The sequence below is a fragment of the Mytilus edulis genome, chromosome 7 (genome assembly GCF_963676685.1).
Source record: "Mytilus edulis chromosome 7, xbMytEdul2.2, whole genome shotgun sequence".
Classification (NCBI taxonomy): Eukaryota; Metazoa; Mollusca; class Bivalvia; order Mytilida; family Mytilidae; genus Mytilus; species Mytilus edulis.
The window spans coordinates 10203366-10230233 of NC_092350.1; the positions used below are offsets into that span (position 1 = coordinate 10203366).

Genomic DNA, 26868 nt, shown 5'->3' on the forward strand with positions numbered 1-26868 from the left:
GAGATAAGTTCGATAACTCTGTAGTAGGAGTTCTCACTTCCTGATAAGAAAGAAGACAACACAGAACGTAAACATTCAACAGTTCAAATTGTTTCATATTTGCATTTAAGATATAGATGAAATTAAAGAAACAAAGACATGCAAAATCTAAAAACATTTAAAGAATTTTATCGTGTACATGTTTGATAACTGTCATTTTATTTCGCACACCTGTTGAACAGCTGACGTGAATCATTGTAAAAGTACAGCTGTAGATGTGTTTACAAACAACAATTCCAACGTTCTGTTTGGTTGTCAGTAGACTTTTGAAATAAGTTGTTATGAAAAAGAGAGAAAAGAAAAATTATTAAATATGACGTGGGAACCAACACATGTACAACTAACAGGTGGGTACACAATTTACTACACTTTACAACAGTACATGTAAATGTATAATTTTAACAGTGTAATTTCCACAGGATGACATCACTTACTAAATGAGTAAACAGTTGTTGATACTTTAACATAGAATTATAATATGAGGCAGGCATAACCTGTGAATGGGGATGAAGTCTGTATGTATTATTTTTTTAATTCAATCACGTTGATAAAAAAAAACGAAATACCGTACGTAACGTTCCCGATTTTGATTCTGTTGTTAGGTAATTAGCTGTGACGTTCTTTAAGTTATGACGTCATATTCGATGTAAACAAAAGAAACGCTTTCATCAGGTAACGTTTTTTCATATCAAACAATTATTAAAATTGAATTTGTATTGAGATCCAATCTTATATTTTACTAGACTGATAAATACAAATTTTTTCAAAGTCTCATGCAAACAAGACAGATATCTGCGTAAAAGCGGAGAAAACCGGAACAGGAAGTAGATCTGAAAAAAAAAGTTAAAGATTTTGAGTTCATTAGTAGAATGAAAAATTCGGGAAATTTTCCCGATTTTTTTTTTTTTTTTTTTTTTTTTAATTGATTTTTCGACCATAATTGGGGACTTGTCCCCATATTATTTTAATTTGACACAAATGCAGTCAGCATGGTCAGTAGACAGTAATAAGATGATACTAATCTTCTAGTCCAAATAATTATGCCGTTTTAGTACGGCTTTTTGATAAAAAATTTTTGGACGCCTTCAAGGCGTAACAGCAAAATCAAAAATAGCCTGCTAGACGGCATAATTATTTGGACTACTAATCTTCCTACTTTTCTTGCAAAAAAGCATGTGTATACACTTTAACATGTCAAACATGTCAAATGAATTAGTAGGGATTTTTATTTTTATCTTTTCAAGGACTTGCGCAGAGACATAAGCATCAATTTACAACCAGTGTCATACTAAATTTGTTTACATCAGTGTCCTTATGAAAATAACCATAACATCAGGAGAACATTTGCAATCACATCATTGTCAAAGTTTTTTCCAAAGATTTCGCATTTATTTACAAGTAGGCAAAACATGATTTTATGTCATTTGGCCCAAGGCAATACTGATTCTATAAGAAATAATTAACATGTACATGTTTGAAATTCAATGCACCTTAAATACATTAGTAATAATAGCAATAAATAGTGATTTTTTTTACAGTAAAGAAATGTCATGAATGTCCATGGTTTACAAATACATGCACATGTAAGATTCATCTCCAGAAAATTTGAGTTGTCTCCCCTAGATTAGTTTCACTTAGTAGGCTACATTAATTAGGCTGTAATTAGTTTTCTCGTTTGAATTGTTTTACATTGTCATTTCAAGGCCTTTTATAGCTGACTATGCGGTATTGGCTTTGCACATTGTTGAAAGCCGTGTGGTGACCTAATACGTAACTACAGTTATTGATTTCTGTGTCATTTTGGTCTCTTGTGGAGAGTTGTCTCATTGACAATCATGTCACATCTTATGTTTTGAATCCCCTTACATTTGTTTGTCGAAACTTCATCTGTATGGCTCCCTTTACATTTGTATGCCTAAATTCATTTGTTTTGATTTAATTTTTAACTGCTGTGTCCAGATAAGGAGTGTCAAATGTACATGGTCTTGTATTTGATTTTATATTGCTATTTTTTAATGTCTGATTATCATGATTATAATGGATCCAAAATATTGATTTTAGACTTATGCTGGCTTAACACATTGGCGTATAGACCGGCGTGCATCAAACGTACAGAGAAAATAGACATAGTCAGTATACATAAGTTGCATGCCAGAGGAACGCTAAGCAATCGTTAAACGCGCGTTGCATAAGTTTGAAGTACCTCGAAACACAAAGGTATACGCTTGGTGAACTCAGGGAAATTTTTATGCAGCATAGAAAATTTCATCCAGCTCAAGCATGTGTCTAACGTATACACTTCGAGAATGTTCGACTTCAACTCAAATGTATGCAGGTGTGTTTGTAACAAACACCCCATAATAGAATGTCCAAGATACGACCGGGACGCGTCTCAAATACGTCCAAGAAACTTTTTTCCTACGTAGCGTACAGTACATCTACGTAAGACAAAGGCCAGACATACGCAACCATACGTTTCTTGAACGCCTGATAAACGCTTAGGGACGCTTCTCGTACGTCCAATTCACGCATAAAGCTTGTTGTGCACACGTTACAGATATGATTGACAGGTTGAATGCATCAAATATTACTAGAGCACACATGATTTTTTTAACATGCCCGGCGTACGTTGGAGCTATATGCTGATGTGTGACGCCGGTATTAGATATAAATATGTCTATGTTTTGTATTAGTATTTACAATTTTAAAAACTAAATAAGGTGTAAGGATATAATGTATATACATGTATGAATAAGCCTCCATTTTAACACTACATACAATGTACAAGCAAACCAAAAAAGGTACAAATATAACTAATAGACCATATTTTACATCTATATGATATGTTATAATGGTTCTGAATTTTTATTATGTAATTTCATTTTCAGTTGTCCTTAATATTTATCTTTATTTTAGTTTGCAGAGCCAGAAACCTCCTAACGAAGACCAAAGGTGGTATGTATTTATTTATATAATATTGTAGCAAAGAAACAGTGAAGACTTTTTAAAAGAGTTCTTGGATTTTTTTTCAATTATGTGCCAGTGCAAAAAGTTGCAAAAATATTATCTTGATAACAGTGAATTACAAATATGCAAACATTTTTACAGTTTGTAATATTAATTACAAATAATGTTTAGTAACCATCAGTTACCAATTTTGATTAAAACTGTGCAGGTGAAATGTTATAAATATATTTTATTTCAGGATCCAAACTAACAGATGTGTTTGTGGCAGTGCAGCTTGGAAAGGAGAAGTTTCAAACATCCACCATTAAAAATGCTCTCAACCCGGAATGGTTTGAGCAGTGTGATTTGTGAGTATTAATTAAAACAATAGTTGTAATGATATGTTCAAACAACTGTGTTTAGAAGTTACATGAACTGTTATCCATCCATAAATTGATACATTTAAATGCCAGTCTACAAAATGATCAGATAGTCCCCAACTCTTGAAAGTTTTTAATTAGATTTTGATGAAAACTTGCACAAAATTCATCTGAAAAATAAAACAATGGAGTAAATATACTTTCAGACAGGATCTACAGTAATTTATAGATATAAGAAGATGTGGTATATATGAGTGCCAATGAACAAATCTCCATCCAAGTTAGTTACAATTTGTAAAAGTAACCCATTAAAAGTCAAAGTACAGTCTTCAGCAGGGAGCCCTGGCTCACACCAAACAGCAAGCTATAAAGGGCCCTAAAAATGACTAGTGTAAAACCATTCAACATGTTCAAACAGAAATACCAATGGTCTATAGACATAGGAAGATGTGGTATGAGTGCCAATGAGACAGCTCTCCATCCAAATAACAATTTATAAAAGTAAACCTTTATAGGTCAATGTACTGCCTTCAACACAGAGCCTTGACTCTCACCAAACAACAAGCTATAAAGTGCCTCGAAATTAAAAAAGAGAAACAAGAAACTCATCAACAAACAACAACCTCTGAACATGAGCTGCATGACTTAACTTATACATGTACATGATGTATATAATTTTAGGTAATTGTAATTTGAACAAATTTGTTTACTGAGAAACATTTGTTAAGTTTTGTTAAAGTGAAATAGAGCATAATTTGAATTAAACACCTTCTCTATTGTAGACAACTACCAACGATGAACATGGAAGTACAACTAAATGTAATGCATCGTGGGATGCTATCAGATGATTTCATTGGATATTGTTCTGTACCGTTGTGGCATTATAAAGTGTACGAAAGACCTTCAAGTCAGTAAGTATGCTGTCATGCAATATGAAAAATACAAATATTCTAAGTTAATATAGAAAAGATGCCAATGAATGAGACAATTCTCCACAAGAGAGAACAAATGACACAGAAATCAACAGCTATAAGTCACCCAAGGCCTTCAGCAATGAGCAAATCCTAACCGCTTTAAATGACAAATATAAAACAATTAAAACCAGAGAATTAATGTACAAAAAAAGAACAAAAAACAAATATGTAACACAACAACAAACAACAACCACTTAATTGTAGGCTACTGACATGTGTGTATTTTACTACAACTCATGGAGATAACTTTGAATACAGGGAAAATGCAGTTATCCTTTTTAAATATGTTGCATAAAATATGGAATTTAAAGCTGTTTTATATCTTTATGTCATATGAATATTTTCAGATGGATACAACTGCAGGGTAAACCAAATAAAACTCCTGACAACAAATATAGAGGTGAAATAGAGGTCAGAGTGGCATTCTCTGTCAAAAGTAAACAAGAGGAAGCCGACTCAAACCTCAATAAGAAAAAGTCTTCATCAATAAAAGGACTTGCTTCTGCTATGGGTAACTATTATATATAACTATACTCATGATCATGGGAGAGGGTATACTGTTTGACCCCTGTCAGTCTGTACATCTGTCTCAAAGCTATATGTAACTATACTCATGATCATGGGAGAGGGTATACTGTTTGACCCCTGTCAGTCTGTACATCTGTCTCAAAGCTATATGTAACTATACTCATGATCATGGGAGAGGGTATACTGTTTGACCCCTGTCAGTCTGTACATCTGTCTCAAAGCTATATGTAACTATACTCATGATCATGGGAGAGGGTATACTGTTTGACCCCTGTCAGTCTGTACATCTGTCTCAAAGCTATATGTAACTATACTCATGATCATGGGAGAGGGTATACTGTTTGACCCCTGTCAGTCTGTACATCTGTCTCAAAGCTATATGTAACTATACTCATGATCATGGGAGAGGGTATACTGTTTGACCCCTGTCAGTCTGTACATCTGTCTCCAATACTCATGATCATGGGAGAGGGTATACTGTTTGACCCCTGTCAGTCTGTACATCTGTCTCCAATACTCATGATCATGGGAGAGGGTATACTGTTTGACCCCTGTCAGTCTGTACATCTGTCTCCAATACTGATGATCATGGGAGAGGGTATACTGTTTGACCCCTGTCAGTCTGTACATCTGTCTCCAATACTCATGATCATGGGAGAGGGTATACTGTTTGACCCCTGTCAGTCTGTACATCTGTCTCAAAGCTATATGTAACTATACTCATCATCATGGGAGAGGGTATACTGTTTGACCCCTGTCAGTCTGTACATCTGTCTCAAAGCTATATGTAACTATACTCATGATCATGGGAGAGGGTATACTGTTTGACCCCTGTCAGTCTGTACATCTGTCTCAAAGCTATATGTAACTATACTCATGATCATGGGAGAGGGTATACTGTTTGACCCCTGTCAGTCTGTACATCTGTCTCAAAGCTATATGTAACTATACTCATGATCATGGGAGAGGGTATACTGTTTGACCCCTGTCAGTCTGTACATCTGTCTCAAAGCTATATGTAACTATACTCATGATCATGGGAGAGGGTATACTGTTTGACCCCTGTCAGTCTGTACATCTGTCTCAAAGCTATATGAAACTATACTCATGATGATGGGAGAGGGTATACTGTTTGACCCCTGTCAGTCTGTACATCTGTCTCAAAGCTATCATGATCATGGGAGAGGGTATACTGTTTGACCCCTGTCAGTCTGTACATCTCTCTCAAAGTTATATGTAACTATACTGATGATCATGGGAGAGGGTATACTGTTTGACCCCTGTCAGTCTGTACATCTGTCTCCAATACTCATGATCATGGGAGAGGGTATACTGTTTGACCCCTGTCAGTCTGTACATCTGTCTCCAATACTCATGATCATGGGAGAGGGTATACTGTTTGACCCCTGTCAGTCTGTACATCTGTCTCCAATACTCATGATCATGGGAGAGGGTATACTGTTTGACCCCTGTCAGTCTGTACATCTGTCTCCAATACTCATGATCATGGGAGAGGGTATACTGTTTGACCCCTGTCAGTCTGTACATCTGTCTCCAATACTCATGATCATGGGAGAGGGTATACTGTTTGACCCCTGTCAGTCTGTACATCTGTCTCCAATACTGATGATCATGGGAGAGGGTATACTGTTTGACCCCTGTCAGTCTGTACATCTGTCTCCAATACTGATGATCATGGGAGAGGGTATACTGTTTGACCCCTGTCAGTCTGTACATCTGTCTCAAAGTTATATGTAACTATACTGATGATCATGGGAGAGGGTATACTGTTTGACCCCTGTCAGTCTGTACATCTGTCTCAAAGCTATCATGATCATGGGAGAGGGTATACTGTTTGACCCCTGTCAGTCTGTACATCTCTCTCAAAGTTATATGTAACTATACTGATGATCATGGGAGAGGGTATACTGTTTGACCCCTGTCAGTCTGTACATCTGTCTCCAATACTCATGATCATGGGAGAGGGTATACTGTTTGACCCCTGTCAGTCTGTACATCTGTCTCCAATACTCATGATCATGGGAGAGGGTATACTGTTTGACCCCTGTCAGTCTGTACATCTGTCTCCAATACTCATGATCATGGGAGAGGGTATACTGTTTGACCCCTGTCAGTCTGTACATCTGTCTCCAATACTGATGATCATGGGAGAGGGTATACTGTTTGACCCCTGTCAGTCTGTACATCTGTCTCCAATACTCATGATCATGGGAGAGGGTATACTGTTTGACCCCTGTCAGTCTGTACATCTGTCTCCAATACTGATGATCATGGGAGAGGGTATACTGTTTGACCCCTGTCAGTCTGTACATCTGTCTCCAATACTCATGATCATGGGAGAGGGTATACTGTTTGACCCCTGTCAGTCTGTACATCTGTCTCCAATACTGATGATCATGGGAGAGGGTATACTGTTTGACCCCTGTCAGTCTGTACATCTGTCTCCAATACTGATGATCATGGGAGAGGGTATACTGTTTGACCCCTGTCAGTCTGTACATCTGTCTCAAAGTTATATGTAACTATACTGATGATCATGGGAGAGGGTATACTGTTTGACCCCTGTCAGTCTGTACATCTGTCTCAAAGCTATCATGATCATGGGAGAGGGTATACTGTTTGACCCCTGTCAGTCTGTACATCTCTCTCAAAGTTATATGTAACTATACTGATGATCATGGGAGAGGGTATACTGTTTGACCCCTGTCAGTCTGTACATCTGTCTCCAATACTCATGATCATGGGAGAGGGTATACTGTTTGACCCCTGTCAGTCTGTACATCTGTCTCCAATACTCATGATCATGGGAGAGGGTATACTGTTTGACCCCTGTCAGTCTGTACATCTGTCTCCAATACTCATGATCATGGGAGAGGGTATACTGTTTGACCCCTGTCAGTCTGTACATCTGTCTCCAATACTCATGATCATGGGAGAGGGTATACTGTTTGACCCCTGTCAGTCTGTACATCTGTCTCCAATACTGATGATCATGGGAGAGGGTATACTGTTTGACCCCTGTCAGTCTGTACATCTGTCTCCAATACTCATGATCATGGGAGAGGGTATACTGTTTGACCCCTGTCAGTCTGTACATCTGTCTCCAATACTGATGATCATGGGAGAGGGTATACTGTTTGACCCCTGTCAGTCTGTACATCTGTCTCCAATACTCATGATCATGGGAGAGGGTATACTGTTTGACCCCTGTCAGTCTGTACATCTGTCTCCAATACTGATGATCATGGGAGAGGGTATACTGTTTGACCCCTGTCAGTCTGTACATCTGTCTCCAATACTCATGATCATGGGAGAGGGTATACTGTTTGACCCCTGTCAGTCTGTACATCTGTCTCCAATACTCATGATCATGGGAGAGGGTATACTGTTTGACCCCTGTCAGTCTGTACATCTGTCTCCAATACTGATGATCATGGGAGAGGGTATACTGTTTGACCCCTGTCAGTCTGTACATCTGTCTCCAATACTCATGATCATGGGAGAGGGTATACTGTTTGACCCCTGTCAGTCTGTACATCTGTCTCCAATACTCATGATCATGGGAGAGGGTATACTGTTTGACCCCTGTCAGTCTGTACATCTGTCTCCAATACTCATGATCATGGGAGAGGGTATACTGTTTGACCCCTGTCAGTCTGTACATCTGTCTCCAATACTCATGATCATGGGAGAGGGTATACTGTTTGACCCCTGTCAGTCTGTACATCTGTCTCCAATACTCATGATCATGGGAGAGGGTATACTGTTTGACCCCTGTCAGTCTGTACATCTGTCTCCAATACTCATGATCATGGGAGAGGGTATACTGTTTGACCCCTGTCAGTCTGTACATCTGTCTCCAATACTGATGATCATGGGAGAGGGTATACTGTTTGACCCCTGTCAGTCTGTACATCTGTCTCCAATACTCATGATCATGGGAGAGGGTATACTGTTTGACCCCTGTCAGTCTGTACATCTGTCTCCAATACTCATGATCATGGGAGAGGGTATACTGTTTGACCCCTGTCAGTCTGTACATCTGTCTCCAATACTCAAGATCATGGGAGAGGGTATACTGTTTGACCCCTGTCAGTCTGTACATCTGTCTCAAGATCATGGGAGAGGGTATACTGTTTGACCCCTGTCAGTCTGTACATCTGTCTCAAGATCATGGGAGAGGGTATACTGTTTGACCCCTGTCAGTCTGTACATCTGTCTCAAGATCATGGGAGAGGGTATACTGTTTGACCCCTGTCAGTCTGTACATCTGTCTCAAGATCATGGGAGAGGGTATACTGTTTGACCCCTGTCAGTCTGTACATCTGTCTCCAATACTGATGATCATGGGAGAGGGTATACTGTTTGACCCCTGTCAGTCTGTACATCTGTCTCCAATACTGATGATCATGGGAGAGGGTATACTGTTTGACCCCTGTCAGTCTGTACATCTGTCTCCAATACTCATGATCATGGGAGAGGGTATACTGTTTGACCCCTGTCAGTCTGTACATCTGTCTCCAATACTGATGATCATGGGAGAGGGTATACTGTTTGACCCCTGTCAGTCTGTACATCTGTCTCCAATACTGATGATCATGGGAGAGGGTATACTGTTTGACCCCTGTCAGTCTGTACATCTGTCTCAAAGTTATATGTAACTATACTGATGATCATGGGAGAGGGTATACTGTTTGACCCCTGTCAGTCTGTACATCTGTCTCAAAGCTATCATGATCATGGGAGAGGGTATACTGTTTGACCCCTGTCAGTCTGTACATCTGTCTCAAAGCTATCATGATCATGGGAGAGGGTATACTGTTTGACCCCTGTCAGTCTGTACATCTCTCTCAAAGTTATATGTAACTATACTGATGATCATGGGAGAGGGTATACTGTTTGACCCCTGTCAGTCTGTACATCTGTCTCCAATACTCATGATCATGGGAGAGGGTATACTGTTTGACCCCTGTCAGTCTGTACATCTGTCTCCAATACTCATGATCATGGGAGAGGGTATACTGTTTGACCCCTGTCAGTCTGTACATCTGTCTCCAATACTCATGATCATGGGAGAGGGTATACTGTTTGACCCCTGTCAGTCTGTACATCTGTCTCCAATACTCATGATCATGGGAGAGGGTATACTGTTTGACCCCTGTCAGTCTGTACATCTGTCTCCAATACTGATGATCATGGGAGAGGGTATACTGTTTGACCCCTGTCAGTCTGTACATCTGTCTCCAATACTCATGATCATGGGAGAGGGTATACTGTTTGACCCCTGTCAGTCTGTACATCTGTCTCCAATACTGATGATCATGGGAGAGGGTATACTGTTTGACCCCTGTCAGTCTGTACATCTGTCTCCAATACTCATGATCATGGGAGAGGGTATACTGTTTGACCCCTGTCAGTCTGTACATCTGTCTCCAATACTCATGATCATGGGAGAGGGTATACTGTTTGACCCCTGTCAGTCTGTACATCTGTCTCCAATACTCATGATCATGGGAGAGGGTATACTGTTTGACCCCTGTCAGTCTGTACATCTGTCTCCAATACTCATGATCATGGGAGAGGGTATACTGTTTGACCCCTGTCAGTCTGTACATCTGTCTCCAATACTGATGATCATGGGAGAGGGTATACTGTTTGACCCCTGTCAGTCTGTACATCTGTCTCCAATACTCATGATCATGGGAGAGGGTATACTGTTTGACCCCTGTCAGTCTGTACATCTGTCTCCAATACTCATGATCATGGGAGAGGGTATACTGTTTGACCCCTGTCAGTCTGTACATCTGTCTCCAATACTCATGATCATGGGAGAGGGTATACTGTTTGACCCCTGTCAGTCTGTACATCTGTCTCCAATACTCATGATCATGGGAGAGGGTATACTGTTTGACCCCTGTCAGTCTGTACATCTGTCTCCAATACTCATGATCATGGGAGAGGGTATACTGTTTGACCCCTGTCAGTCTGTACATCTGTCTCCAATACTCATGATCATGGGAGAGGGTATACTGTTTGACCCCTGTCAGTCTGTACATCTGTCTCCAATACTGATGATCATGGGAGAGGGTATACTGTTTGACCCCTGTCAGTCTGTACATCTGTCTCCAATACTCATGATCATGGGAGAGGGTATACTGTTTGACCCCTGTCAGTCTGTACATCTGTCTCCAATACTCATGATCATGGGAGAGGGTATACTGTTTGACCCCTGTCAGTCTGTACATCTGTCTCCAATACTCATGATCATGGGAGAGGGTATACTGTTTGACCCCTGTCAGTCTGTACATCTGTCTCCAATACTCAAGATCATGGGAGAGGGTATACTGTTTGACCCCTGTCAGTCTGTACATCTGTCTCAAGATCATGGGAGAGGGTATACTGTTTGACCCCTGTCAGTCTGTACATCTGTCTCAAGATCATGGGAGAGGGTATACTGTTTGACCCCTGTCAGTCTGTACATCTGTCTCAAGATCATGGGAGAGGGTATACTGTTTGACCCCTGTCAGTCTGTACATCTGTCTCAAGATCATGGGAGAGGGTATACTGTTTGACCCCTGTCAGTCTGTACATCTGTCTCAAGATCATGGGAGAGGGTATACTGTTTGACCCCTGTCAGTCTGTACATCTGTCTCCAATACTCATGATCATGGGAGAGGGTATACTGTTTGACCCCTGTCAGTCTGTACATCTGTCTCCAATACTGATGATCATGGGAGAGGGTATACTGTTTGACCCCTGTCAGTCTGTACATCTGTCTCCAATACTCAAGATCATGGGAGAGGGTATACTGTTTGACCCCTGTCAGTCTGTACATCTGTCTCCAATACTCATGATCATGGGAGAGGGTATACTGTTTGACCCCTGTCAGTCTGTACATCTGTCTCCAATACTCATGATCATGGGAGAGGGTATACTGTTTGACCCCTGTCAGTCTGTACATCTGTCTCCAATACTCATGATCATGGGAGAGGGTATACTGTTTGACCCCTGTCAGTCTGTACATCTGTCTCCAATACTCATGATCATGGGAGAGGGTATACTGTTTGACCCCTGTCAGTCTGTACATCTGTCTCCAATACTCATGATCATGGGAGAGGGTATACTGTTTGACCCCTGTCAGTCTGTACATCTGTCTCCAATACTCATGATCATGGGAGAGGGTATACTGTTTGACCCCTGTCAGTCTGTACATCTGTCTCCAATACTGATGATCATGGGAGAGGGTATACTGTTTGACCCCTGTCAGTCTGTACATCTGTCTCCAATACTCATGATCATGGGAGAGGGTATACTGTTTGACCCCTGTCAGTCTGTACATCTGTCTCCAATACTCATGATCATGGGAGAGGGTATACTGTTTGACCCCTGTCAGTCTGTACATCTGTCTCCAATACTCATGATCATGGGAGAGGGTATACTGTTTGACCCCTGTCAGTCTGTACATCTGTCTCCAATACTCAAGATCATGGGAGAGGGTATACTGTTTGACCCCTGTCAGTCTGTACATCTGTCTCAAGATCATGGGAGAGGGTATACTGTTTGACCCCTGTCAGTCTGTACATCTGTCTCAAGATCATGGGAGAGGGTATACTGTTTGACCCCTGTCAGTCTGTACATCTGTCTCAAGATCATGGGAGAGGGTATACTGTTTGACCCCTGTCAGTCTGTACATCTGTCTCAAGATCATGGGAGAGGGTATACTGTTTGACCCCTGTCAGTCTGTACATCTGTCTCAAGATCATGGGAGAGGGTATACTGTTTGACCCCTGTCAGTCTGTACATCTGTCTCCAATACTCATGATCATGGGAGAGGGTATACTGTTTGACCCCTGTCAGTCTGTACATCTGTCTCCAATACTGATGATCATGGGAGAGGGTATACTGTTTGACCCCTGTCAGTCTGTACATCTGTCTCCAATACTCAAGATCATGGGAGAGGGTATACTGTTTGACCCCTGTCAGTCTGTACATCTGTCTCAAGATCATGGGAGAGGGTATACTGTTTGACCCCTGTCAGTCTGTACATCTGTCTCCAATACTCAAGATCATGGGAGAGGGTATACTGTTTGACCCCTGTCAGTCTGTACATCTGTCTCAAGATCATGGGAGAGGGTATACTGTTTGACCCCTGTCAGTCTGTACATCTGTCTCAAAGTTATTTTGTCGCTTCTTTCTCAGAAACAACATACATATCAGATCTCTGTTTAATTGAGTATGCATCAATTTTCAATGCTATAGTATTACAGAAGTTTGTTTCGCAAATACTAATTTTTAACCACAATCTTACCTCAAAATTTTCAAATAAATCAGTAATCGACAATATTGTTATTTACTGATATTGGTACTGTTGTGTAAGCATAACCTCAAGTTGGTGATGGATTAATTATTTACTGATATTGGTTCTGTTGTGTAGACATAACCTCAAGTTGTTGATAGATTAATTAGAGAAGGCTAGAAATGTTTCTATATATATACTTTCAGGACATAAGGTTGGAGATAAATTTAAGTTTGTCAGAAGTAAATCCATGAGAGATCCACATTTCTCCAGCCCACCTGTGAAAGACCCATCAACTCTCCAAACAACTAGTGCTATACAGGTAAGATACACAGGAAACAGGGTATTTAGTTTTAAGTGCACATTTTATTTAACATTTGTTTGTTTGTGACTCATTTTTCAATATCAGTATGTTTGATTTGATTTCTTTCACAAAGGAAAAATACACACACCTTAATTTTGAAAGGCAACACACCCATTTCACATATAGAAAAAAAATCTTTGAGATTGCTTATGTTATAAAGGTAAATGGAATTCAAGTAATGAAACGGAAAGACCTAAACATATCTAATTTGACACACACACACACATACACACACTTATTCAACCCCTGAGTTGATACTTTATCTAAACATTGTTTGTATGTTGAACTTCCTCTTTAATATCTCTAAATCTTATCAATTTTGATTTATGTACTTTTAAAGCTTTAAAACAATACCCAGACATATTTTTATAATTATAATTAATGTTAGTAAAACTTTGTAGCCCTTTGCAATGGTATTTAAATATTCTATTGACTAAGTTTCTATTGATAAATAAGTACACCATGTACAGTCAAACCTTGATAAATAAGTACACCATGTACAGTCAAACCTTGACAAATAAGTACACCATGTACAGTCAAACCTTGATAAATAAGTACACCATGTACAGTCAAACCTGAGGTCTATGCCATTTTGATGGTACAAAATATTAATGATAAAATCTTTTTCATAAAAACATGCCTGTTTATAAATACGATAAAATTCCCATTGCAATTGAGTATCCTTTATATAAAGATATGACTGAAAAAGTTACAGTGACAAACAAAAAAATCTGTTATTCAACCTGTAAATCAAATTATTAGAATTTTAAATAACAATTTGCTATTGTCAAAAATGATATCTAATACTACAAATGTATGGACATAGAGTTAATAGTAATACTGATCTGTTTAGGAGGATAAGGTTTATAAAGCTGATGATAAAGATGATATGGTATGACCCCAGCATGAAATGAAAAATGAAGATCATATAAAATATGTATACATGTATTCATGATATTCAGCCATATGCATGATTCTCTTAACAAAATTTACATTTTGGAATAAAATTAAATTTTATATTTACAACAAAGCTTAACCAGACTTTTTTGTGAGATTTTTACTCCCTTTAAACTTTCCTTTTTGTCTGTTGCCGATGGAAATGGAATTATTTTCTTTATTTTTCTAATCTCCTGATATTGGTGTTTTGATTTTATGTTTAACTTCTGATATCATCTAGATCTTTTGTCATGATTAATTATGTATTCATTGAGGATTTCTTCCAGAAATTATTTTTGGGGAGGGACACATCAGAACTTGCAGAATATAATAATGTGGAGGAGAACTTGAAGGATTTTGATAAGATTTTAGGAGTTGTGGTTGTGATAATAATAAAATGAAAATAATCCAATGACATATGGTTTATAGATTATACAAAAAGCTTACATACCATTTTATACATTAATTTCTGGAACAACATTATACAAAACATAAACCATGTTTATTTTTATACCTATTCTCTATACCTTATATATATACCAATTAAAATGTTTATTTACATGTTAGTACTCACATATCCCATGTTAACCTTCCTGTAGACTGCATGTATATTGTTTATAGGATAGATACAGAATTTGTTTACCGTATGCCACTTAACCAAAATACAGCATACAATTTAACTTTAAATGTATATAATCGGAATATTGCCTTTTGCCCTTTCTCTATTTACCTTTTCCATCAAGTTCCATAATCTGTCCAGAATTATCCTTCAGGAAATCCACAAGTAAAACCCATGTAAAGCTTATTAAAAAAAAGTAGGTGGAGGTTTTGAAATGTATGATCAGCAATTAAATTTATAACAATATCGAAGCTGTTTTTCATTATCTTGATTATGAATTAAAGAAATCAGTAATTTCACAATTTTTGACATAGCTTTATTTCAAATGACGTGTCTCATAGCAATGGAAGAAATTAATGTGATAAGAATTTGCAATGTGTAAAGCTTAAAAAAAATATTAATGTCTATCTACTGTTTAACTACGATTGTCCTCACTGTAAGTCTTGTATTCACATTCTGGGTTAAGGTTCACGTTCACTTACACTTCAGTTTAACATAGCTTAGCACTATCTTGTATATTGAAACATTGTAATGTAATGTAATCATATATAGCACTATTGAATGCCATATTTTTTCAGTTTTATTACGAAAAAATATTGATCAAAAGTTTTGATTTTCTCTTTATTTTATTTGTTAATTAAAGTACCAAAAGAAAATCTGAAATCGAGCTTGTTATTGCTGATTAAATTTCTAGAATTTTGGAAAAATATGGCATTACTGTAAAACTAAGATATGTGTTATGTAAATGAATGACTATGTGCTTTGTATCTAATGCTTATGTTTAACATAATATAATCATTTGTCCAGGCTGCATCCAATCAAAATTCACCAGAACAGGGTGCAGAATTATCTAAAGGAAACGCCACCAGTTTTTCAGCCCTTGATATAAATCTACCAATTTGGGATGAACCAGAGGCGGTTAGTAGAATAGCCACTGTCGCCATTCCTTTTCACTCCCTGGTGTGAAATATTGGCTTCCTAATTTGTCCTTTGATTTAACTACAGCAGTATATTACTAACCAATAGGTGGTTGAGATTTTTCCTTAAGTAATCATAAGCTAAATACATGTATTGGATATATTCAAATATTAATGTAGAATTCTAACATAAAAGTTAAAAATGAAAAAGTACCTCATATTTAGTTTTACTAAATGAACTGAAGATGAATTTGATTTGTTGATATTTAAAAATAATATGCATGTTTTCAATTTAAAAAGGGGTAATGTTATTCTTGCATGACAGAATAAAGAACCTTATAAAATGTAAGTGTAGAGTCTCATCCAAACTGGCCTTGAAAGTTCAGACCTCATAAGCAATGGCTTTTTTGTGTGTATATTCTTTGGTTGAAGTCAAAATTTATGGTTCAAACTACTAAAACAAAAAGATACATTCATTCTCAAAGTTTGCAGTATGTAAGATATTAGATACTATAGGTCAACTATATATGATTGTAATGGGTGCCTGTCAGATGGGCAGATTTCATCTGATCTTGACCTCATTTTCATAGTTCATTGGTCAGTGTTAAGTTATAAGCATGTGATAGGCAATAGGTCATTTATATTTGGTGTATGAAATGATTGCATGGTGTATAGTACATGTCGTTCTAGTCTATATCATCTGAACTTGACCTTGTTTTCATGGATCATTGGTCAATGTTCAATTTTGTGTTTTTGTCTGTTTGTCTGGTTTTTTTTAAATTATTATAAGCAGTATGTCAACTATATTTGGTGTAAGAAGTGCTAACTAGTATCATCTGACCTTGACCTCTTTTCATGGTTCATTAGTCAATGTTAAGATTTTGTGTTTTTGAGTGTATGATTATCATAAGCCATAGGTTAACTTTATTTGGTGTGTAAAATAATTGTAAGGTGTGTTGTCTGCTCTATGGTCAGGTTGTTGTTGCTTTGATACATTCCCCATTTCCCTTCTCAATTTTATGTCTGTCTGACAGGATTTACCCTAACTTGACCACATTGTGGTGGATCATTTGTCTTTGCTAATAATTTGATTATTTTGGATGGTAGTATTGCGTAGAGAAGCAGAAAAAAATTAATCAATCTTTCAATAAAAGAAAAAAACATTCAAAGAATACAAGGGTTAAGTTTAAGCAGGTAAAGCTACTAAACAGTATTCACTATAGTTTTTAACGCAACAGTTCAATTTAGAAAGATTTTCAGTTTTCAAAAGGTTCAGGTTTGCATGTTTTACTGTAATTTGAAAGAAATAAAAGAAAAATCTTTGGTTAATCTCGTCCAATGAAAATATTAAACAACAGGGGCTTAGCTTTTCTGTATATTCTTTGTTTAGGTTTGGAGGTTTTACTGTAAATTGAAAATCATTTTCGAAACATTCTTTGGTTTATCTCATCCAATGAAATATGAAACAGCAAGCCTTGGCTTTTGTGTATATTCTTTGTATATCTGTGAATGGTGCATGTGTTCTTTGTTATCTTACTTCTTTATTTACTTTACTTATGTGTGGAATTTTCAAACATTTTTATCTTAATCTATTTCTAACTTTGCTATACATGTTTCTTATTCTAAATGTAAAAAGATGTTGAAAAATATTGTATATTATCCATTTTTACGTTTCAGCACTGGGAACACTTTGTATATGTTAACTTCTTTGCATGTAAGACCTGTCTTTGTATAAATTGTATAAATTGTGAACAGTATGTGTATCTAAATTAATTATATGGAAACAAATAATACAGCTTTTTATAACATATATTAGTGTATATCTGATCATCAATTGATATTAAGATGTATAATGCCTGTTTGTTAATTACAGAATGAACGATTAAGAGCTTGTAGTATGTCATTACGTAGATCTGGGGAAATGGAAAAAGGTCAGTACCATGTCTTGTCACTGATTGTTCCTCATTAATTACATTTTACAGAAGATTCAAATGTACTGGAAGATATTTACTAAACAATCAGATCACTTAAAGCATTTTGTAGACATGGTTGATGCAAAAAATTGTTCAAACCATTTAAAAAAAAAGAATATCAGTGCTATTATATCTTTATATATGCCAAACAAAAAAAAATTGTTTTTTTTAGACCCCTTTCAAAATAAATCTGAGGTATACCATGCACATAGCAGGTACATATTGGGTTGTTTGTTGGATTGAAAAGCTGAGGACTAAAGTATGGGGTGTTTTGAATTTTATAAATGGAGATATGTCTGATAGGTATTTGGATTAAAAATGTAAGGTATATAGATATGTATATTTCCATTCTCAATTTTATAAAAGAAGATGTAGGTTATATGTCAAAGAGACAGCAACCTAACAATAAAAATATCCTTAAATGTTCTTGCATGCATTCAGAAAGAAGTATTTAGTATAGACAGGTTTATCTGTATAATATTTGAATGAAGCAGTCAATATATTTCGGTCAAGTTATTTTTTTAATCAAGAATTAGAAAATTTTGCAGTAAGTAATCAGCCTGTAAACTTTTATTTATAGATACCATTAGATGATGTTTTCCTGTTTTTTTTACCAGGTCCAGACAACATAAGGGTATATAACCAGCCTGGGAACAGACAGTCACTACCAGCTTCATACCTTGGGACACAAACATTGCCACATCCAAAGGGTAAACGATATGGCCAGAATAGAAGATCAATGGATGACCTTGATTCTGCTGTGTCGTCACAGCCAGGTTACTTAGAATCTATTTTTAAAAAAGAAAGTGAAGTTTTTAAGACAATGACTACAGGCGATCATCAATCTGATTCTTCTGAATCAATTGAGGAACCGAAAAGTAATAAAGTCAAATCTGCAAAAGAATACAAGGAACCTATTCAAGAGTCTTGTGGCTCAGAATCAGATGGAAGTGTTGATATTAATTTTCCAGCAGTAAAACGTAAATCTGATTCAGTTGGAGAATGCAAACTTCCATCAGATCCTAAATTAGAACAATTAGAAGAACAATCTTCATCTAGTCACTTAAATAATCTGTCGCCTGAATCTGGTTTTGCCACTTTTAATTCTAGTCACACAAGTATCAGTAATGAATTTAAGGAGACATCTTTTCCTGACAAGAGTGGAGATCCAGTATACCATAACGAAGTGCCAAGTAGTAGTGAAAAGTTATCTCACACGGACCTTAATGGTGAGGACAGAAAGGAATCGGTCAGCCGTTCTAAGAAGAAAATTGCCCCAGAAGAAAAATTTTCATTTGGTCAGTCACCTGATAAACCTGAGCCAACAACCAATGGTAATGTACGAAGGAGAAGTAAGAAGGAAAGATCAAGAGGCATGGGTAAGCTAATCAAAAGGTCTATAAGTTTGACTGGGTATTTTACACATATAGAGTAAAGTACACTTAATTTAAGTTTAAACATAAGAATGGAACTTAGCTATCTTGTTCTATTCATAACTGTTCCTTTCCTCACTGTATTGGATATTTTAGAATTTGGTTATAGAAATAAGATAATATCATTGCCAAAAACACAACTATTCACCAAGGTATAAAGAGCAGGATGTAAACAAATATAAGTCACGATTACATTAATCATGTATTATTATAGCCTTAAGGTGGTACCCAACACCTTCACTAAAATTAATTTGGCTTGTTTAATTTTCATAAAATTTTGACAAAGTATTTACTTTGACACTTTGACAAAAATGTAAAAATGTAAAAAAATTTGAACCAACTGTTTTTATCTGGAAAATTACACTGGTTATATAGAAGTTTGTCAAACACTTATTTTCTTCATTGAGAAGCTTAATATTCCCTTAACATCACAACGTAACTAAAACATTTAGCTGATTTTACAGAGTTATCTCCCTATAGTGTTAGGTACCACCTTAAGTAGTTTAAAAAAATATCAATGTTTGTGAAGTTGAACTCCAAGATAAACATGTGCAATACCTTAAAAAATATGAAAGACTCACTTTTCTTTGAAGTCAACATTTCTTGTATGCCAAAAGGTCATGCAATATGACATTTATATCATAAGATTATTTATACACTAAAATGGCATAATTGGCTGGGCAGGATAATTAAGAGTATCAGTGATTGTAAGAATTGTAGGAAATCCACATATACTATATAAACAAACTTTCCATATATCATTGTTTAGGTAGCAGACGATATACAGTACAGGGTTTGGATTATCCACGACGTCAGAACTCACTGGAAGATACATTAGATTCCCTTAGACCACAGTTCATGAGAGAGGCCAGAGAGGTGTCGTCAATACCTAATGATCTTATATCTGTATATAGGCATATGACTAAAGATGTAAGTTTGATTTATCCAATCAAAATCCAGTATTTTATTGAATATAAGCACAGGTGGTATGATACATCTTAATATAAAGCATGAAAGTATTGTACACAATTAACGTTTGTAATATAAAACATGAAAGTATTGTACACAATTAACGTTTGTAAGTATCAAAATGTACCACTTCACAATGAGTAAAAAGCTTTATGCAAACAGGCTGTTGACTGTAATTAAATTTTTTGGGAAACAATTTGAATGGAAACCAAATTTAATCACAATTTGAAGTAAAAAGTAACAATAGAAAATGCAGGTATATCTAATTTGACAGTGATCTAATTACACAAAAAGGAACAGAAGAGACTTCTATTGGTCAAAGTACTATCTTCAAAATAGACATATGTTCATATCATATGCAAAGCTTCTGAAAAGATGCAAATGAGCTTAGAGACTACTGAAGATTGGCTATCAACACCATATTGTTTTGAATAACAAAAAAAAACTTACAAATGTTCAGTAAGAAAAAACTAAAGACGGCCAGTAAAAAACCAACTGCATACAGTTATCAATGATGTTAACATGTGGATTTCTTTCCTGCCCTACATTAGTTTGAATCATAGGAGATACCTGTGAGATGGCATCTCAATAAGACAAATAAAACCAAAAGAGACATCAAGCAGTATATGTACATATTTTCTTTTTCTTTTCAGGAGTTGATTAGAATAGTTATTCAACACAAAGCCCAGTTAATTAGAAAGGACCAATATGTTAAAGACTTAGAGAGTTATATAGATAGTTTGTTGGTCAGGGTTATGGAGGCTACACCCAGAATACTTCAAAATGGAACCAGATTTAAATAAGCTAAAAACCACTTCGAAGATTTAACCTGGCAGAAACATTTTTTGTGGATTTTTATTATTAGATTTATACAGTACCATGTGTTTATGCCAACACATTAGATTTTTACAAAACCCATGTGTATGTGCCAACACATTAGATTTTTGACAGCCACCTGTGTATATGTCAATAACTTTAAATCTGTAGTTGTGTTGTTTTATAATACAATTTAAACAGAGGCATTGGTGCACAGCTATATTTAGACATCTTTTTCTTTTTGATTCATTGATCACAAGTCTGTTGTCCAATAGGATAAATATGTTATAGATTTACAGATTTCCTAGGGCCTAAAATTCTTTAGACTTTTAAGTTATCTGCTTGTTCAATAGCAACCTATTGTAAAGTTCATTTTATTTTAAATGAAAAGATCAAATATAAATTATATTCTGCATCTGTAACTTATCATATAAAACAAAATGGCTATCTCTCTCATCTGAAAGATTGAAATTTGTTGTTAACAAGTTTTCACCTAACTTATTGTATGGATACAAATAACTATATCACTGTTTTATTGTTCAATGAAAAAGTTGTTATTAACCACAACTGCAAGTGTCAAATATGAGGAAATTATCTGTCTCAGCTTAATTTGATTTGGTGCATTTACAGCAAAAAGCATGCATGAGTTAAACATTTTTCTATTCTATAATCAATTCTTGGAATGCTATTTATATATGGGAGTAATAATAAACAATCATTTGATTTTTAAGACTAACAAAATGTAGTTGATTTAATGCTATGTTACAAAAAAAAATCAATGAATATTAAATTGTACTCAAAAATTTGCTAGTTTCAGTAAAAAAATGGATCAACCATTTATGATGATTTGCAGAATACTCCCATTTTACCTAAATTTTTATTAAGAAAAACAATGGAAATATTCAAAACAAAAATACATGTAGGTTTTTTTGCTGTAAACTAAAAATAGATTACTTTCAGTATTGGTGCGTCAGTTAGAAAACTACTATTCCGTTAGTTTATCTAGGATATTCATTGTGATTTTTAAAGAGATTTATTGTATGAATGGATAAATAAATAGATGAAAGTCATGAAAATAAACATGGCAAAAACCTAATATTTGAAAATGTGCCACAATGAAAACTTTAACTTGTACTTAACCATTAATTTTTGATATTTATTATGATTGTATGATGATACATATTAATAGATTGTCCTGCTTCATATTACCAAACCAGTTTAAGAAGATCTGCTTGTATTCAGGTTAATGATATTTAGTCTGAAATGGCATTAACATAATGTGAGACATCTTTCTGTGTCCACATTTTATTACATGATATTGCATGAAATAGATCTGTGATTTAATTGTTATTATCAAGGTGTCTGTTAAAAATATATTTATGCAAATCAAAATGTGTATATTTGGACTGTAAAGTATTTTTATTTGTGAAAAACAGAATTGAAACAAAACCTTTCATTCAAGAAATATCAAGATTTGTTCAAGAATCAAAAACTGATAATATAGAGCGTTAACAATTCACTTAAAAAGTTTTCTGCACATTTTTGATGTGTTACAAACTCATCTTTGACAGACTTGTTATTTCTAAAATAATGTGATATGTTAAAATTTTACTTTACTCTAGATGATCTGTTTATTACTTTGTGTGAAATTTGAAGTTAAAACTGTTTAGTAACACATAATTTTTGTAAGGAAATGTTAGTTGCAAATTGAAGAACAATCATGTTTATATTTGTGAGATTTTCATTTAAGTGCTGTGTTATTTACAGTATCATTAAGTTTGACTAATATTTTATATTTCTGTCAAGATTTATCCATCTATTTCATATTTCTTATTAATAGGGAATAGTTCTGTTATGTAAGCACTACAATATTAGAAATAGCATAATCCAGTATGTTTAGATTGGATTTTCATGTTTGAAGAAATGATATTGTTTGGCTGTAACCTGGAGAATACCAATATTTTAAAATCAATATGAATGGAAAAAAAGGATCATTACCTTGTATTCACATTTACACAAAACTGTGTGTAAATTGTATAATTGATTTCACATTTTGAAATGTTCTTTTAGCTATTTAAAGATCTGATTTGTCAATATTTTGAAACCAGTATAAGTAACCAATAAAGTGTTGTAAGATCAGATTGATCAATATTTGAAACTAATATTGGTATCCATTAAGTGTTGTAAGATCTGATTGGTCAATATTTGAAACCAGTATTGGTATAAATAAAGTGTTTTAAGATCTGATTGGTCAATATTTGACACCAGTATTGGTATCCATTAAGGCATTGTAAGATCTGATTGGCCAAATTACAATATTTTAAAATCAATATTGGTATTTAATCATTAAAGCATTGTGAGATCTGATTGGTCAATATATTGTGAAACCAATATCTATTACCAATAAAGGGTTGTGAGATCTGATTGGTCAATATTTTGAAACCAATATCTGTAACTTATTACGTTGTACTTACACTAAATTAAAAGTTTAACAATCATGATATATTATTATTAATTTGAAACCAATATTATACAATGTTTTATTTTTGTTTTTTTTTGTTACAAGATGTGTTGTGATTGTACATTCCTATAATCAATTGGTTGTGTTACTTTTTTTATATGTTTAATACAAAAAATGTTGTGAGTTGATTCACATTTTTTGTATAAATTTACATTTTGTTGAAGATTTGTATCAATTTGATCAATAAAACTTTGTTATTAAATATATGAGTAAGTAACAGTTGTTAACATAGGTACCAGTTTGTCATTTAGATTGTTTATATTTACTTCTTAAGTGAATATGTAAAATTTAATATTTATAATTCCTATCATACAAATACATTTTATTTTAGTTTTACTTTATATAAAACATAATTTTGTATTAAATTAAGAAATATATATCCATCTTGACTCCCATGGCTAAATATATACTGGGAACCCACTCCATTTTCTTTCCTTAAACAAATCTTATTTAACAAAAAGGTCATCAGTGTATTTTCATATTTGGAAATTGAAATAAATTTTTTGAATTGTAAACGAATGAATGATAGTTTCTGATTTACTAAAGATATTTACCTGATTTCAAACAGCTGTCATCCATTAGTAATGTTATCTAGTCGGATCATTAACGAAGGACTCCACCATCATCATATTTATTGATATTTTTATATTTATACAGTATATTTGGCTTGAATATTAACTTTTATTATTATTCATTTACTAGATTTACATATAATTTCATAATTTTTTCCTTGTTTTTCCAGTAATATATTTATACAGGATTATTGTATATTTTCAGCAGATCAGTTTTGTTAATTTGATTTTTTTTCCTTATGTATATTTTGCTTGCAAAGGACCAAGTGTATTAGTGTATTCAGGATATAGAAAATATTTGAGTATATATGGGTAATTAATTTTTTTTTTAGGTTATTCCGGTATTTCGATATAGTACTGGAATATTAAGATATATAAAGATTTTGTTTTTGTTATGTGTAATGCTTCATGTTTTTAAGTTTAATTTATGACATTTCTTTGGTTTAACATTAGTTGGTAAAGAGTTATTTTTAACTTATTTTATATATATGCATTACAACTAGCCACATAATCAAAGTATACGATTCCAAAATTGATCATTCCATATTTAATCCTACATTGTTTTGTTAAAAAAGAATAAAAACTTGCCAGTGTTATGATATTTAAGCACTTTTCCCTTAAAATAAGTTTTTGCGTGCACAATTTTGTCCTTTTAGAATTATAGATTTCTATACAAATGCAAGTTAGCTGACAGTTCATTATTAAAATAAAGTAACTGGTATCTGTATAGTTATAGCGTAGGTAGTTTGATTTATTTAGACATCTCTTATTTGACATAGCAGTGATCTTTATGAACGATTCCCATACGGATACTAATGAGATATAGAAAGCCATCAAAATGTGCCATAGAGATAAATAAACTACAATTGCCTTTAGGGTACATTGACTGTGTGTGTGTAGACAAAAATAAAAACTCAATTGACTAAAAACTTTTCATAAATTTTGTTTATTGCAATGGTATTGTCTGTTTTTATTTGATTTGTGATTTTTATTCCCACTTAGATTTTTTTTCTCTTTTTAGCCTAAGGATACACTACTTTGTTAGGGTAGATTTAGTCGTTTAATTTGTTGCTTCGTTAATACCTACTTCTAAGTGAATTTATTATCAAATATATTTTATGCTTTTTTTTTTACAAATATTAAATAGAGTTTATCAATCAAATTGTCACAAAACCAGTAAAGTTACAAATTTATTAAGAATACTCATTATGAAATTTCATATGCATTCATATTTTTGTATAATTTTTTAATGGTTCATGTTAATTTAAGCATTGTTTATGCTGCTTTGATCAAAACAAATAAATGTCATATGTATTTATAGCTTCTTGTTCGGTGTGAGCTAAGGCTCAGTGTTGAAGGCCGTACCTTGACCTATAATGGTTTACTTTTATAAATTGTTATTTGGATGGAGAGTTGTCTCATTGGCACTCATACCACATCTTCCTATACCTATACACAAACTCAATTATATTTGGAAAATTAAACAAGATATCTAAATAATAAAGATTTTTGTATACTAGCTACATTTAAAACAGTGTATGTTATGTAATGTTTTGTTCTTTATGTAAGGATGATCTTGCTATAAATTTTATATTAATTGAGGAATAGAATTTTTGATGTTTTTTCATGATAAGGATGATATACAGAAATTTAAGATTGTTAATGGCTAATTTTGTTATAAGTAATACTTTTGCTTTGAGTCAGTCAATTCCAGAATATATCCAAATTTAATACTCAACCAATGAATTTTGAACAAGGTATACTGATGCTTATAACAATGTTGATTAAAACACAAAAAATACAGATTTCTTTCAAATTGGTAAACGTATGATTAAACAAATGTTATATCCCTATATATATATATATATCTGATGAGTTATTTTATGTACTCAGTTAATTGTTAAATATGAAGATAGTTCACAAGAAAATGGTGAATGTTTTCTGTTTCTAAATACTACTGAGACTTGAAGATATGATAATAAATAGGGGAATTACCCTGGATAGATATTTTTCTAACATCAGGTCTTTGAGTGTTTGTTTAAAAAAAAACTTACAAAGGTACTTTACCCTTGTTAGTGTTACCATGTTAATACCTAACATGTATTATTTATTAAAACTTTATTTCTGATGGTTGTGTATCTTGAAATTACAAAAAGATAATTGTACATTTAGTTTGTTTTACCATAGATATTAGATAATACAAATATTATGATCTGAAATACATTTTACACTTTCTACTTAAAAAGCAGTTTGTAAGTTTTGGTGCTTAGTTTATAGATTTTAGACAAGAAATTTGAGTGTTTTCTACTGTTGAAGATTTTAAATGGAATGGTAAATAAATTATGCCACATTATTCTTTTTTTATCTTCTTTTTAGACAGTAAATGCTGTTTAATGGAGAGAAGTTCACAATCTTAGATATTACAGAGTTCTACATCTTACAGTGAGAATTACTGGAAGAAAGAATACACACTATGTTAATAATCTATCACCAATTTTCGCATAAATTTTGATATTTACGAAAACAAGTGGAACCCAATTGCCAAAAATTAAGATACATACATT

At 34.3% G+C, this 26868-nt stretch overlaps 1 protein-coding gene across 3 annotated transcripts; it reads left to right on the plus strand.

Annotated features, from left to right (window-relative positions):
• Positions 1-26657, plus strand: LOC139529903 (rab11 family-interacting protein 2-like). Of its 3 annotated transcripts, none has more exons than XM_071325864.1 (11): positions 15-386; positions 2956-2994; positions 3245-3353; positions 4148-4276; positions 4687-4850; positions 13391-13506; positions 14402-14440; positions 17894-17951; positions 18611-19372; positions 20196-20356; positions 21049-26657. In XM_071325864.1, the coding sequence occupies exons 1-11, from the start codon at positions 353-355 to the stop codon at positions 21196-21198; spliced, it is 1761 nt and encodes a 586-aa protein (XP_071181965.1). In that variant the 5' UTR covers positions 15-352; the 3' UTR covers positions 21199-26657. The 3 variants fall into 3 exon arrangements, with proteins under 3 accessions (XP_071181966.1, XP_071181965.1, XP_071181963.1); XM_071325862.1 differs by lacking the exon at positions 14402-14440 and adding an exon at positions 15911-16021 and having other exon boundaries at positions 23-386; XM_071325865.1 differs by lacking the exon at positions 14402-14440 and having other exon boundaries at positions 1-386.
• Positions 26658-26868: the final 211 nt, after the last annotated feature.

What these genes read in the sequence shown, in the direction of transcription:
- LOC139529903 (XM_071325862.1), top strand. Translation starts at nt 353, where the DNA reads ATGACGTGGGAACCAACACATGTACAACTAACAG. An exon ending in CCTAACGAAGACCAAAGGTG is followed by an intron (nt 2,995 to 3,244) that starts GTATGTATTTAT and finishes ATTTTATTTCAG; the next exon opens with GATCCAAACTAACAGATGTG. An exon ending in AGGACTTGCTTCTGCTATGG is followed by an intron (nt 4,851 to 13,390) that starts GTAACTATTATA and finishes ATATACTTTCAG; the next exon opens with GACATAAGGTTGGAGATAAA.